The 14918-nt window shown below is 49.2% G+C and overlaps 1 protein-coding gene across 9 annotated transcripts in view; it reads left to right on the forward strand.

The window, feature by feature from the left end:
* The window catches only part of LOC133354772 (voltage-dependent P/Q-type calcium channel subunit alpha-1A-like), a 200697-nt gene that overhangs the window by 5081 nt on the left and 180698 nt on the right, over positions 1-14918 (forward strand). For 8 of the 9 annotated variants that reach the window (XM_061571881.1, XM_061571885.1, XM_061571879.1 and 5 more), the window contains exons 1-2: positions 2788-3258; positions 13890-13996. In XM_061571881.1, the coding sequence (XP_061427865.1) occupies positions 2994-3258; positions 13890-13996 (372 nt within the window). In that variant the 5' untranslated portion in view covers positions 2788-2993. Of the gene's footprint in view, positions 1-2787; positions 3259-13889; positions 13997-14918 lie in introns of those variants that run through there. The other variant, XM_061571878.1, reaches the window with a different exon arrangement.

The following is a 14918-nucleotide window of genomic DNA, read 5'->3' on the forward strand; positions in this document are numbered from 1 at the left end:
AACCCCCCAAAAATCTCGGCGTCGTTGATTTTGTCACGCGTGCGTGCGCGTGCCTGTATGACTCAGCCTGCAATGGGTACCTAGCGCGGCGTGTAAGCCGTCAGCGCTGGGGAGACAAAGGCGGTCGAGCGTAGTGTCGGCTACATCGCCCCCCTCGTGCGCTGTGCAGACCTCCATAGGTTGTCACCGTTAAAAACACTTGCTCCAACAGTCTGTTATGGTTATATAGAGGGGATCTTTGGCTTTGTTTTTTGGGGGGGGGGGGTATGGTTTGTGGGGAGCGGTAGTGTAGCGGTTAGCGCGCTGCGCTACGAACCTGGCTACCCGGGTTCGATTCCTGCTCACGGCAAACACCAGTGACGATTATATTATCTGAACCGGTCCTGGGTCTCCCCTAGGTCGACTCGGCCTCAAAATGAGTACCCGGTGCGGTGTGTAACGTCGCCACTGGGGAGACAAAGGCGGCCGGCCGGGCATGGTCTTGGCCACCCACCCCCTCGTGTGGCGTGCCGGCCTTTATAGGTGCTCGCTAACAGCACTTGCCCCTACAGTCTGTTAAGGCTATACGGGGGATCTTTGTCTTTGTTATGGTTTGTACGCGTTTTTGAGTGCGTTAGTGTCCGCTCGCATTTGTTAGTACGTGTGTACACAATGTGTGTCGGTGTATTTTTGTGTGTTGGGAAGCGGTAGTGGTGGAGCTGTTCGCGTACAGCGCTACGAACCCGGCGACCCGAGTTCGATTCCCACACACAGCCAACATCAGTGGCCATTATCTAACCCGGTCTGGGGGCTCCCCTAGGTCGACTCAGCCTCATTTGAGTACCTGGCACGATGTGTAAACATCCCCACTAAGAAGACAAAGGCGGCCGGCCGTGGTGTTGGCCACCCACCTCCTCGTGTGCCGTTCCGGCCTTCATAGGTGCTCGCTCACAGCACTTGCCCCAACAATCTGTTAAAGACTATACGGTGGATCTTTGTCTTCCATGTGTGTGTGTGTCGACGCTTACACAACCATGCACGGCAGTCGCCGCCTCGTTCATTTCTCCGTTTCGCTCTCCCGCCCGAGCTAAGCATTCTCGCCAGCAGCGGGGTGGATGATGAATTTCTCGAATTCACTGCACATCAATTGATTATCTGCAAAAATGAGCAGACGTTCCATCCGTCGGTAAGGTATTTTTAAAAAAATGTAATTTATATATAAACTGCGCGTCAGTCGTCAATAACAAATCACAACATATACATATGGTTGCGTAATTACGTAATAATCCCATTGATTTATGAACAATTATCTCGTAATCTGCCATTAATTAATTAGCCCATCGCTTAATACCATTCGGAAGGGCAATTCTAAATGGGCTAAGTGGGGTGGGTGGCGTTTAGTGGAGGAGTGCGAGGGAGACTTATAATGGCTCATGCGTCAGACAAAAAATTCCCACATGAATGCACACACACACATGTATTCACACACACACACATGTATGCACACACACATACATGTATGCACACACACACACACACATGTATGCACATACACACATGTATTCACACACACATGTATTCACACACACACATGTATTCACACACACACATACATGTATGCACACACACACACATGTATGCACACACACACATGAATGCACACACACACATGTATGCACACACACACACATGTATGCATCATGTGTGTGTGTGTTGGCGGGTGGGGAACGGTAATGTAGCGGTAGCAGTAGCGCTACGAACCTGGCAACCCGAGTTCGATTCCCGCTCACGGCCAAAACCAGTGACATAATATCTGAACCGGTCCTTGGCCTCTCCTAGGTCGACTCAGCCTCAAAATGAGGACCTGGTGCTGTGTGTAAACCATCGCCACCGGGGATGCAAAGGCGGCCGGGCGTGGCGCCGGCTACCCACCCCCCCTTCGTGTGCCGTAGCCGGCCTTCATAGGTGCTACTCGCTAACAGCACTCGCTGTTACAGGCAACACGGGGGGGGGGTGTTGGTGGTGGTGGGAATCGTTGGCTTCGTGGCTGCGTGTGGAGGAAGAGGACGCACGCCGAGGAGCCCCGCCTACACGACGCACGCGCCCCGTGCAAACATTCCCACCGAATCGCTCGCCACTGTCTCCCCCCCCCCGACCACCACCACCACCACCACCCCTCTCTCCCGCGTGATGTCACAAGGCGCTCCGCGGGTTGCCTGCCAGACTCTCTCTCGCATCGCGTGCGCTCGTGAATGGTTAAACGTGGCCAGAGCGGGCACTCTTTCAGCGAGTTTTATTTATTTATTTTATTTATTACCATTCTCTCCCCTCCCCTACGCCCCCCCCTCCCATTCGCCACCCAACCCCCCTCCCATCCCCTCCCACCCCCTCCACACACCCTCTGTTTTTCATACCATTATCAGCCGCCACAGTAAATAGGCGGAATGATAAAGCAGCACAGATGACGACAGCGAGGGCGATTGTTCATGCGAGCGCTGGTTCGCAGTCGTAGTTTTTATTTATTTAAATCCGTCAGACGGGAGTACGCACACAGTGCATGCGTAACAGTGGAGGAGGCGCGCGTGCGTGTGTGTACACACACACACATACGGACACATATAGCATCCATTCATAGTTATTTATTTATTATCCGAGCCTGCTGATGCTGCTGCATTGACCGCACCCGCTGCGTTCAAACGGGGAACGGCGAGCGAACGAGCACGGCAACATCTGAGCCCCACAAGGCTCGGTGGGGGGGGGGGGGGAAAGTCGGGCGGGCGGGCGCTTTGGGTGGTGCGCACGGACCGACTGGCGGACTGCTGAAAGACACAAGCGAGGGGATTAATCTCATGCCTTGAAGGGAGATTTCCAGTGGAAACGAGGAGCCACCACGGGCGGGTTCGTCCGCTCGTCCGCTCGCTCGCGCACACGCGCGCGCACGTGCCCCGAGCACAACTGAAAACCTTCCTCCGAACCCACCCTGACCCCGGGGCCTTCCGTGCGAACCGCGCAGGATGGCTCGCTTCAACGATGACGGCCTCGGAGACATCGGCGGCCGCGTCGGCGGCCCCAGCCGACACGGCAGCGCGCAGGGCGGAGGCGGGCAGCAGCAGCAGCAACAGCGCGTCTTCAAGCAGACCAAGGCGCAGCGAGCGCGCACGATGGCTCTGTACAACCCCATCCCGGTGCGGCAGAACTGCTTCACGCAGAACCGCTCCCTCTTCCTCTTCGGCGAAGACAACGGCGTCCGAAAGTTCGCCAAGAGGATCATCGAGTGGCCATATCCTTGTTTTGGGGCGGGGGGGGGGGGTTGTGCGCGCGCGTGTGTGTGCGTGTGTGTGCACGTGTGCGTGTGTGGGTGCGTGCGTGTGCATGTGCGTGCGTGTGCGTGCGTGTGTGCGCCGTTTTGGGGCGGCCGCGGATTGATGGAGTGAGAGAGGAGAGCTATTGGAGCGCCGCGCGGTTTCGCGAGTCGGGTGGTTGGGTGCTGCGGGAACGGTGGTGGTGGCTCTACGGTGGTTCTAACGGTGGTGGTGGTGGCTCTCCGGGCGCTACGCGACGCGGATGCTTGTTTTCTGCTCACTCACTCGCGCGCGCACACACACACAGGTGGCTGCTCTCTCGCCAGCGGTTACATTAACAACAGCAGCGGCGACCATAGGTTTGTTTGATGATGCTAATGATGATGATGATAATAATAGTGGGAGTAATACGCGTCAGTGACAACAGAGCAGCAGCAGCAACAGCTCCGATAGCAGCTGTGGTAGCGGTAGCTGTTGCTCCTGTTTAGCCATCCGAGGCTTCCCCGCGTGCGCTTTGTGTGGAGGCTGTGCATGGGTTACTCTGCGTTTCGATAAATGTGTTGCATTGTGTGCTTCGCCTCGCCGTTGAATCGATCGACAGCCGTTCTTTGGAACCCATCCACCCCTTCCTCCTCCTCCCCCCTCCCTCCCGCCACCACCACCACGACCACTCTATATTCCGACTCCTCTCGCTCTCTCTCGCGCTACCCGCCGCCCGGACCGATATTTCGCCGCTTGTGTGCAAAAAAATCGCCTCCTCGTTTCCACCAAACGTCAACGCCGGTGTCAAGCGCAAGAACGCCTTGTACCGTTGTGTGTGTGTGTGTGTGACGGTGTGGGGTGGGGGGTGCTTGAGCGCGTGTAGGTATGTAGATCGTGGGGGTTAGTGTAATGGATAAGAGAGAGAGAGAGAGGAGATGCTTAATGCATACACTTATACACACAGAAGCCCCCCCACCCACCAATCCAATAAGCATTGGAGACTGTAAACGTGCCTATTGCATACGCCGTGTTAGTACGAAGAGCGCAGATATGAAATTGTTCGAACGGACGCGTCTTTTTTTCGGACGCGCTAACCTCTCCCTGCACGCTACTGGAATAATGAATACACCGAGCGCGACTTCTAGAGCGAGTGTTGTTCATACAGCGACTTGGAGGCCCCCCGTGCTTCGCAAATCCAAAGAGCAGTGATGCTTTGGACCAGACCAAGCTCTCCTCCCGCTCAGCGTGTACAGACTTTTGGGGCAAGTGCTGTTAGCGAGCACCTATGAAGGCCGGCACGGCATAGGAAGGGGTGGGTGTATCAGCACCACGCCCGGCCGCCTTTGTCTCTCTAGTGGGGATGTTTACACATCTCACTCATTTGAGGCTGAGTCAACCTAGGGGAGGCCCAGGACCGGTTCAGATAATCATAAATGGTGGTGGCCGTGAACGGGAATTAAACTCTGGTGAGCCGGGTCCGTAGTGCAGTGCGCTAAGGGTCACACTACCACTCCCCCTACACACACGCGCGCGTGCGCATAGGGTATGGTGTTCGCCTGCGTGGTATTGTGTAGAGCTGTCGTAATGTCAGCTGCCTAAACATCACGACGTTCATTTGTCACCGCGATGTTCCCACCGGCAGTTGCATGTGAGAACAGCAGCGATTAATTAATGCCAGATCAACGCCGGTGGTCAATGCACATGCGTCTATTTGTAGGTGGAGATGCAGAGTGTACAGAAGGGCACCGCGGTGGCGTGATGTTAACTACCTCGCCTGGTGTGCAGGAGCCCGTGGGTTCGATCCCGACCCCTGTTACCTGCGTATTTGGAGCTTGCGTGTTCTCCCCGCAGTCGCGTGCATTTTCCTCCCGTTCCTCTGGTCTTTCCCTCCACATTTAGAATCAACACGCGTTTAAAGTGCTTGACTGCTCTAAGTGTCCACGTGGTAAGCCATTTCGTTGAGCTATCATTTGTGGCCAGGTGGCTTCTGAAAAAGGGCTATATAGGTGAGTGGGCCTGATTCATGTTATGGGGATATGGGACACAGATCAATTGAACAAGGTGCCCTGCCTTGTTCTTCTGCTGAACTGGTTTGGCAGTTGGTAGTCCGTGGGCAGACATCGTTACCACGTGATGCAACGCAAGTTTCGTCGTAATCGATTCATGTACATGGGCAATAAGGATGGGTCATTTGATAACCCCCTCTCATGTCCAATGGTTATCACGTCATTCACTGTTATTGGTCACATAAAGAAATTAGAACCACTTCAGTTCTGCCACAAGTGAAATATTTGACCTGCGCTCATAGATTATGGTGGGAGAAGGTGGGACATAAATAATAGGGGAAGGTTTAAAGACTATGTTTCCACCCCCCTTGTAAACACACTGAACATGAGAGTTATGAACTCCCCATGTAATATGACACACTGATTCAACTTCCCTTACTGCCACCTCTGATGAGCCACATGCAATTGAGATCACACAGCATGCCATAGGTTACATGTCTGTACCATTACAAAAGAGCAGTCTTTCTGCCAAGGAGCGATCGGGCCTGTAAACGGTGGCAAGATGTTAACTACCTCGCCTGGTATACAGTGGGTTGTGGGTTCGATCCCGAAACGGGCACTTTTATATTTGGAGTTTGCATGTTCTGCCCGTGGTTGCATGGATTTTTCACCGGATCCTCTGGGTTTTTCCTCTACTTTTAGAATCAACATGTGCTTAGACTATTTGGCTGCTATACATTTCTGCATGCTCAGCCACTTTGTTAAGCTATCATTTGTGACCAGGTCGCTTCTGAAAAGGAGCTATATAGCTCAGTGGGCCGTATCTGGTAATATATTTAAAAACATTTATTGAGAAATTGGATTCTATTATAAAAAATGTTTTACTCTTCATTCCAGGTTTGATTTTTAAATAATGTCATGCACACTGTAGTTTAAAAAAAATCTGAATAGTTTTTGTAAATGACTTATTGTGCTATTATCACAAAATAACTGACGAAACAGGGTAGAAACAGAAGGGGATAAATGAAATATCATCAGTTTTAACAAATGCAAAAGTAAAAAAAAAATACATTGCCCAATGTTATTCTTCCAACCAGTCAAGCTTAAATTTGTGTTGGAATATAACGCTGCCACATTATTTATCTATGGCCATTCATACGTGATCTTTTATTTCAGTAACTCATGGCTTTTATTGCCACATTTATTTCAGACACATCCCCATTGCCTAAAATAGGACATGCATGGACAAAATAGCATGTCAGATAGACACATGTAATATGTATAACCATAATACCAACTTTTTAAACAAGGCAGTTAAATCACACCGAATGTTTTTTTTTTAATTACGAAGGTTTCCAACAACATATAGCATTCTGGATAATTTTGTGTTGGACAAGCCGTCACTACATCCTCTATGAGTCCCCATTCTGACATGAATTGCTAGTCTTTAATACGAGTACATCCGCAGATGTTTAATAATCATCTACAATCAATCCACTGCTGGATTAAGCCGTTTTCCACCAGCCCTATCATACATGGCATTTAAATTGTCTTGCAGATTCATCGGTACGCTGTGAAATATAACAGGTTGACCAAAAAACTAAAAATTAATTTCTTTATCACTGGAAGGAAAATTACACCTTGATATATTAGCCTAATGGGGGGGGGGGGGCATCTTCTTTCTACCTATTACATGGGATTGTTGATGACGGCAAATGGTAACATAAACACCAGGGGCCAGTCTATGCCCTGGGTAGCTCGGTGGAAAAACTCGGCTCAAAGCGATAATTGATACGAGGGTGGCTGCTGCATATGTGGACGCATGCGCAGCGTGACCCGTGCAATGTCCAGATCAATACATAGTAACCTCAACATCTCCCAGCCTCCCCCCACCCTGCCCCCCGGCCACCCACACCACTCTTCTCTCTTTACATATGTGATATGGTGTGCATTAATAACACGTACGTAATTGCAACAGGAAATGTAGGTTTGAAATATATATTGTTTTATTTTACTACCCAACAAGTTGCTTTTTTTATGAGAGCGATGTGCAATGTAAACACACCGGAGGCGGTTCAAAAATCATTTCCATTCTCTATTTGTTCACCCATTCTTAATTTCTATCCATGAGAAAATGCGGTCCAAAAAATGTATGCTGACTTTCCCTTTTTGGACTGAATTTTTAAAATATCCAAACCTAGGGCAGTAGAATCAGAAGAACATCTATATATATAAAATCGTTCATGTCTGTCTGTGTGTGTGTGTGGACTTTGGCCCATACGCACTTTCATTGGACGGCGGTTGCCCCTGGCAACGGCTAGCCACGCCTTCGCCGCTTTCATTGGACCTGGCAACGGCTAGCCACGCCTTCGCCAAGGGCTGCAGTTTCATTGGACGGCGGTTGCCCCTGCCAACGGCTAGCCACGCCTTCGCCACTTTCATAAGCTCCGTATTTAATTAAATAATAGCCATTACACAGTATTGTTGGAGCGCTAGGGGGGGGGAAGGAACGCCACCCGTACCCTGCCTCTTCCAAGCCGACAATTTTAGGCGAGGCCGCAGGCTTTGCACGCTACTAGGCCTCGACACCCACCACGCCACTCTGAGGTAAATTCATCAAAGTTTTTCCTACTCTTCACTACACCCCCACCACAATGTGTGCTATTAATATTACTTTTAAACCCAACGCGCCAACAATCGATTACTTTAATGTTCACTGTACAAATACTCATTAAGCTGGGTGAGCGTACTGCCAGTCTATCATGTACACTGTAGCCTGCTTATTAAGCTGAGTGCGTGTACTGGCAGTCTATAATGTGGACTCTTGCCTGGTTATTATAATCGATTCTTTATATGTTCTTTGTACAAACAGTCATTAAGCTGCTTGAGCGACCCCAGTTCGATTCCAACTCACGCCCACCACCGCTGACGATTATTTGAAACGGACCTGGCCCTCCCCTAGGTCCACTCAGCCTCAAAAGCGTAACTGCTGTCGTGTGTGAACATCGTCACTGGGGAGACAAAGGCGGCGGGGCATCGTGGATCCAAGTCCCGGGCGAAGCCGGGTCATGTGTATGTGTGTTTGTGTTTATGTGTATGTCTGTGTGTCTCTATGTATGTGTGTATGTATGTGTATGTATGTGTTTGTGTGTATGTGTGTGTGTATGTATGTGGGTTTTTTTGTATGTCTTTATGTGTATGTCTGCGTGTCTCTATGTATGTGTGTATGTACGTGTGTGCATGTGTTTGTGTGTATGTATGTGTGTGTCTATGTATGTGTGTGTATGTGTTTCTGTGTATGTATGTGTGTGTATGTATGTGTGTTATGTGTCTGTCTGTGTGTCTGCATGTATGTGTGTGTGTATTGTGTTTGTGTGCATGTATGTGTGTGTTTGTGTGTATGTGTATGTCTGTGTGTATGTATGTGTGTGTATGTGTGTGTATGTGTTTGTGTGTATGTGTGTGTATGTATGTGTGTGTATGTGTTTGTATGTGTTTGTGTGTTTACGCTCGCATTACACAAATGTGTTGCTGGTCTAAGGCGTTCCTCGCACAGCATTGCTGCTTTATTATTTCAGTCGTTTACTGCCTTACGCACCCTGAAAGTCGTGTGTGTCTGCAGCAAGCGCGTGTATGTGTACCTATGGACGCGCGCGCGTGTGTTGTGTAGGGGGAACGGTAGTGTAGTGCTTAGCGTGCTGTCTGTGTCTGTGTGTGTGTCTGTGTGTGTCTGTGTGTGTGCGTGTGTGGTGTGTGGGGAGCGGTAGTGTAGTGCTTAGCGTGCTGTCTGTGTGTCTGTGTGTGTGTGTGTCTGTCTGTGTCTGTCTGTGTGTGTCTGCGTGTGTCTGTGTGTGTGTCTGTGCGTGTGTGGTGTGTGAGGAGCGGTGGGTGTAGTGCTTAACGCTACGCTGCGCTACCAACCCGGCTAACCGAGTTCGATTCCCGCTCACGGCCACCACCGGTGACGATTATTTGAACCTCCCCTAGGTCGACTCAGCCTCAAACGAGTAACTGGTGTGGCGTATTAACATCGGCACTTGGGAGACAAAGGCGGCCGGGCGTGGTAGATCCAAGTCCCGGGCGAAGCCGGGTCATGTGTATGTGTTTATGTGTATGTCTGTGTGTCTGTATGCATGTGTGTATGTATGTGTGTGTATGTGTTTGTGTGTATGTCTGTGTGTGTATGTATGTGGGTTTCTTTGTATGTGTTTATGTCTATGTCTGTGTGTCTGTATGTGTGTATGTACGTGTGTGTATGTGTTTGTGTGTATGTATGTGTGTGTGTATGTATGTGTGTATGTGTTTCTGTGTATGTATGTGTGTGTATGTATGTGTGTTATGTGTGTCTCTGTGTGTCTGCATGTATGTCTGTGTGTATTGTGTATGTGTTTGTGTGTATGTATGTGTGTGTTTGTGTGTATGTGTATGTCTGTGTGTATGTATGTGTGTGTATGTGTGTGTATGTGTTTGTGTGTATGTGTGTGTATGTATGTGTTTGTATGTGTTTGTGTGTTTACGCTCGCATTACACAAATGTGTTGCAGGTCTAAGGCGTTCCTCGCGCAGCATTGCCGCTTTATTATTGCAGTCGTTTACTGCCGTGCGCACCCTGAAAGTCGTGTGTGTCTGCAGCAAGCGCGTGTATGTGTACCTATGGACGCGCGCGCGTGTGTTGTGTAGGGGGAACGGTAGTGTAGTGCTTAGCGTGCTGTCTGTGTCTGTGTGTGTGTCTGTGTGTGTCTGTGTGTGTGCGTGTGTGGTGTGTGGGGAGCGGTAGTGTAGTGCTTAGCGTGCTGTCTGTGTGTCTGTGTGTGTGTGTGTCTGTCTGTGTCTGTCTGTGTGTGTCTGCGTGTGTCTGTGTGTGTGTCTGTGCGTGTGTGGTGTGTGAGGAGCGGTGGGTGTAGTGCTTAACGCTACGCTGCGCTACCAACCCGGCTAACCGAGTTCGATTCCCGCTCACGGCCACCACCGGTGACGATTATTTGAACCTCCCCTAGGTCGACTCTGCCTCAAACGAGTAACTGCTGTAGCGTATTAACATCGCCACTGGGGAGACAAAGGCGGCCGGCCGTGGTAGATACAAGTCCCGGGCGAAGCCGGGTAGTACAGCTAGTCTATTTATATGCGAGCGCGCGCCGTGTATGTGCCAGTGTGTGTGTGTGACCATGGGGAGCAGTAGTGTAGCGGTTAGCGCGCTGCGCTATGAACCTGGCGACCCGGGTTCGATTCCCGCTCACGGCACAACACCAGTGACGATTATCTGAACCGGTCCTGGGCCTCCCCTAGGTCGACTCAGCCTTAAATTAGTACCTGGTGCGGTGTGTAAACATCGCCACTGGGGAGACAAAGGCGGTCGGGCGTGGTGCTGGCCACCCACCTCCTCGTGTACCGTTCCGGCCTTCATAGGTGCTCGCTAACAGCACTTGCCCCTACAGTCTATTAAGGCTATACGGGGATCTTTATCTTTGTGTGACCATGGGAGCGGTAGTGTAGTGGTTAGCGCTACGCTGCGCTACGAACCTGGCGAGCCGGGTGCGATTCCAGCTCACGGCCAACACCACCAGTGACGATTATCTGAACAGGTCCTGGGCCTCCTCTAGGTCGACTCAGCATCAAACGAGTACCTGCTACGATGCGTAAAACATTGCCACTAGGGAGACAAAGGTGGTCGGGCGTGGTGCTGGCAACCAACCCCCACGTGTGCCGTGCCGACTTTCATAGGTGCTCGCTAACAGCACTTGCACCAACAGTGTGTTATAGGCTATACGGGGGGGGATCTTTGTCTTGTGTCCGAGTGCTTGTCTACAGAATAATATCAACACGTATGGGATACCATGACCGCACCGTGTCACATTGTAAGGGTGAAAAGGGCGGGTTCAAATCTGTGCTTTTAATATTAAACAAGCACTGGAGCATGGATGCGACCGGCATAGCAATGCGCCAGCGAAAGCCCCTGGATTCAGACATCATTTATGCATACTTTAAAGAGGCTCTGTATAGAATGCAGCGCACAGGGCCAGCTGCTGCTGCTGCTGGCTCTTGTGAACCAGACGTTGGTGTAGCAGTGCAGAAGATGCTAATTATATATCTATAACTAAATTACAACGCCGGGCGATGTGTGCCGCTCGTTACAAATACTGCAATTATACAATTAACACCTGATTTAATATTAGCGTCTGCGCTTTGACAACCCTAACCGTATCAAATCAATTGCCAGTAGACTCTGTAAATACAATTCCATTGCGCTAGGAAATTATGTTTTACTGGGTATTTAACAAAAATAAATGTTTTATTACTGTTTGTCATCTCAACCACAACACACGTTACCGGATATAAATAGTCCAGTCGATGGTTAGCACAGCAGTAGAGGTGGGGGCAATTGTGCAGTGGTTAGCATGCTATGCTTTAAAATTACTGTAGTAATTTTGCTGTGGCTGTTCCACCTGATGACGGAAGCTTGTGTTGCCTCCGAAACGTCGTGATTTAATTGAGTTATTTTCATGTTAATATTTTTTTTTATTATTATTTTTATTTTTCATCTACGTGACTTTACCGAAAGAACCTAAGAGTATGGATCCTTGCAGTCACGAAAACTTCAAATCTAGAATGAACCGTCAACCTCAGTTCCAATCCATAGTCGTGAATAGTGATGAGTGATACCTGAACTGGTTCTGCCCCCTCCCCACCCCCGTCCCAAAACCGCATTGACCAGTTTGGTGAAGTATGGCCAGAGACAACCGCCATGACCATCACAACAAGGGGTAGGCCTCCATCCAGCAGTGGAGGAGAACGGCATGCGCGATAGACTAAGACGGATGTTAAAGATGCTGTTGCGTCATTCGCAAGAGGGGAGTTATCCAAATTTTTTTTAAAAATCTGCATTTTTAAGTACGATCAGCAGCTGACTTACAAAATCAATTACACACCAAAAATAACTGCCCTATTTAATTAGTCATTATAGTTCAAGGATATTCTCCTTCAAAAAAAGATGACTCATCAAGGGATTCTCAGCTGATTAAATAAAGGATATTGCCCACACAAATATATTTACATAAATACGTTCATAATAAACGTTCATTTGTACGCTAAAATGTTACTGCATTCGTGTTAATATTCAGGCCAAAATGAAAACACTATTTTTACTCCAGAAAAAAAGCGGTATGAAGATAATAATGTCCGAATGTTATTGGCCTTCTTCGAATAATAAAAAAGGTAATGTGTTTTATTGTTTTTATTAAAACCGATACACATACATTTAATATATTGCATATAATTTCTGGTGGGTGATACGTTGACACATCTCCTTACATCGCCTTGCGTTGAGGACCCTTTTCATTGCTGAAAATCCCCTGTAGAGTCAGTTTTTTTCTCTCTGCAAATTAAAATAGAAAAACGAACAATAAAAAACCAATGAGCGTGACAATTGTAGCTAAGAAACGAGCCTAGTTGAAATGTTTAATCCGATATTTAACAAAAAAATAGACACATATTTGTGCGATACTATTGCATATCCTGATGTAAACAACATTTCGCCTAATGAGTTGTGCCAACAAAACAAAACTGGATGGGAAGATATCAAACGAAGCATCCTTTACAGCCCGGCAGATGTATTCCAGCATGTTTAATTACGTGGCAGAGATGCGCGTCCCAAAGCAATCAAAACACGACACCTTAGCACACATCCCTCCTCCATGCATTGTCCACTCATTGTTTAAAGAGCACTGGGGGAGGGAGGGAGGGAGGGAGGAGAGGGGCCAAGTTGCATCCAGAGCCTTTGATTAGCGTCACACGGAACCCGCACAGGAACTGGACAGGTGCAGCTCAGTGGAACAATAAGTCGATTGGGTCGAATAGGCTCCAAAAGATTAAATCGGGTCTGTCCTAAACCGGCTTAAGCCGTGCTCGTGCACTGCACCTGCGAGCTTGGCAAGACTGCACAAGTGCTGTGCCTTGCTTGATTAGGCTGCTTTTTGTGTTTGGTTTGTTGTCCTTCCCCCCCCACCAACTCCCCCGTACCTCCGGATGAGCACGGTTGGCTACGTACGGTGCGAAAGAAGTTCAACATGCGGTACATACAGGGTTGCGTTCGGTACTTCATTATCACTGGCACATCCAAAGCCTTGCCGAGGCTGTGGCAAGCCATTCCTGTGAGCCAGTTTTTTTTTAATTGTAATATCCACTGCGAGAAGCCGAGCTGTGTCGCTTGGGTCACATGCAATGGACGAGCCGAGTCGCATGAGCGAAGCGAGGGGAAGCGTTTCCATCGTTGCGCGTATCTGCGTTGGACTTCTTTCACGCCGTACACAGCCAACACAAAAAGGCTGTTCCAAAGAAATGCGTTTTAAAAAAAATCTAGATTGAAAATTGCACAGCTCCAGTGGCTTCCTAATATCGGAAGGAAGAGCGTTCCAGACGGCCGCAGAAGCGCGTCTGAAAGCGCGCGACGCGGTGGTCGTCTTTGTTCCATGGTTAGCCAAAAGCTGCCACTGCGGGGATGATCGGCGTTCGCGCGACATTCTATGCTCCTTGACGAGATCGGCGATGTATTAGTGGTACATTGGTGTCTTTGATTTCGTTTTAAGCATCACTGTTGCTGCCCTTCTCCTTGACTTGTTGTCTCACTCCTTTCGAGTACATGATTCTGGCCACGATCCTGGCGAACTGCATCGTGCTGGCGCTGGAGCAGCACCTTCCCAACAACGACCGCACACCCATGTCCAAAAAGCTGGTACGTATCCAAGCGCACGAAAGCAACGCGCTCGATCCGTCGCCTCCAAATGCTAGCGCGTTACTCTGTGGGGACTCGAGACGTACCCACCTACTGGCAGACCGGACCCATTTGCAGGCCAGCGATGTGCACACCTCGTGCCATGCAAGGGACAGTTCGCCAATGAGGTCCCCGTGTCCGGAATTCTGCAGGACAGCGGAGCAGAAGAGGTGAAATGTGACGCAAGGCAGTTTGAAATGCTTGCAATACAAATCCTTAAAATGGTTAACACAGGGGTCTCACAAAAAACTAGCAACTTCACAATTCTCATACAAGCATTATGTTTGGCATAGGCCTGATACGTATGTATTTGTAGCCAACTCGGGCGTGCTGTTTAGAGTGCTCGAGTAACCAATTGGGGGTTTGTGAGTTCAGATCCTGGTCTCGGGCTGACTTGGCCTACCCATCCCTCTGTGGTTAATAAAATTCCATTCCACTTTGTGAGAAGTTAAAAGTCAACAACAGTTGTCTTATGAAGAAAATGGGAATGCTACATTTTCACCTCTGGCTTATGGCTGCCCACAGAATCAAATGCCATCTCCTTGTTCTTTTAGCGTGGAGATACTTTAACTGTACGCTTTGCCCAAGTGACCGCGTGGCTCAGAGATCAGAGCACTGAGCTGACACGACTGAGACACTGGGTCCAATCCAGGAAGCCACCCATGATTAAACTGAGTTATCACATTTCGTGAGTTTATAGTTCATAACCAAGTCACCGACAACTGCACGCAAAAAAACCGCAACATTATAAACGGGTCCTTTACTAAATGTGGATAAACAGCTCTGAGAATTTCAAAACATTTGGTTTGATTTCAATGCGACGAACATCTCTACGGCAGAGCGCGGTGGCACGCTGATGCTGCTGCTCCCCGCTGTGGATAAG

The sequence above is a fragment of the Lethenteron reissneri genome, chromosome 48 (assembly GCF_015708825.2).
Source record: "Lethenteron reissneri isolate LAM-NWPU_2019-01 chromosome 48, ASM1570882v1, whole genome shotgun sequence".
Lineage (NCBI taxonomy): Eukaryota > Metazoa > Chordata > Hyperoartia > Petromyzontiformes > Petromyzontidae > Lethenteron > Lethenteron reissneri.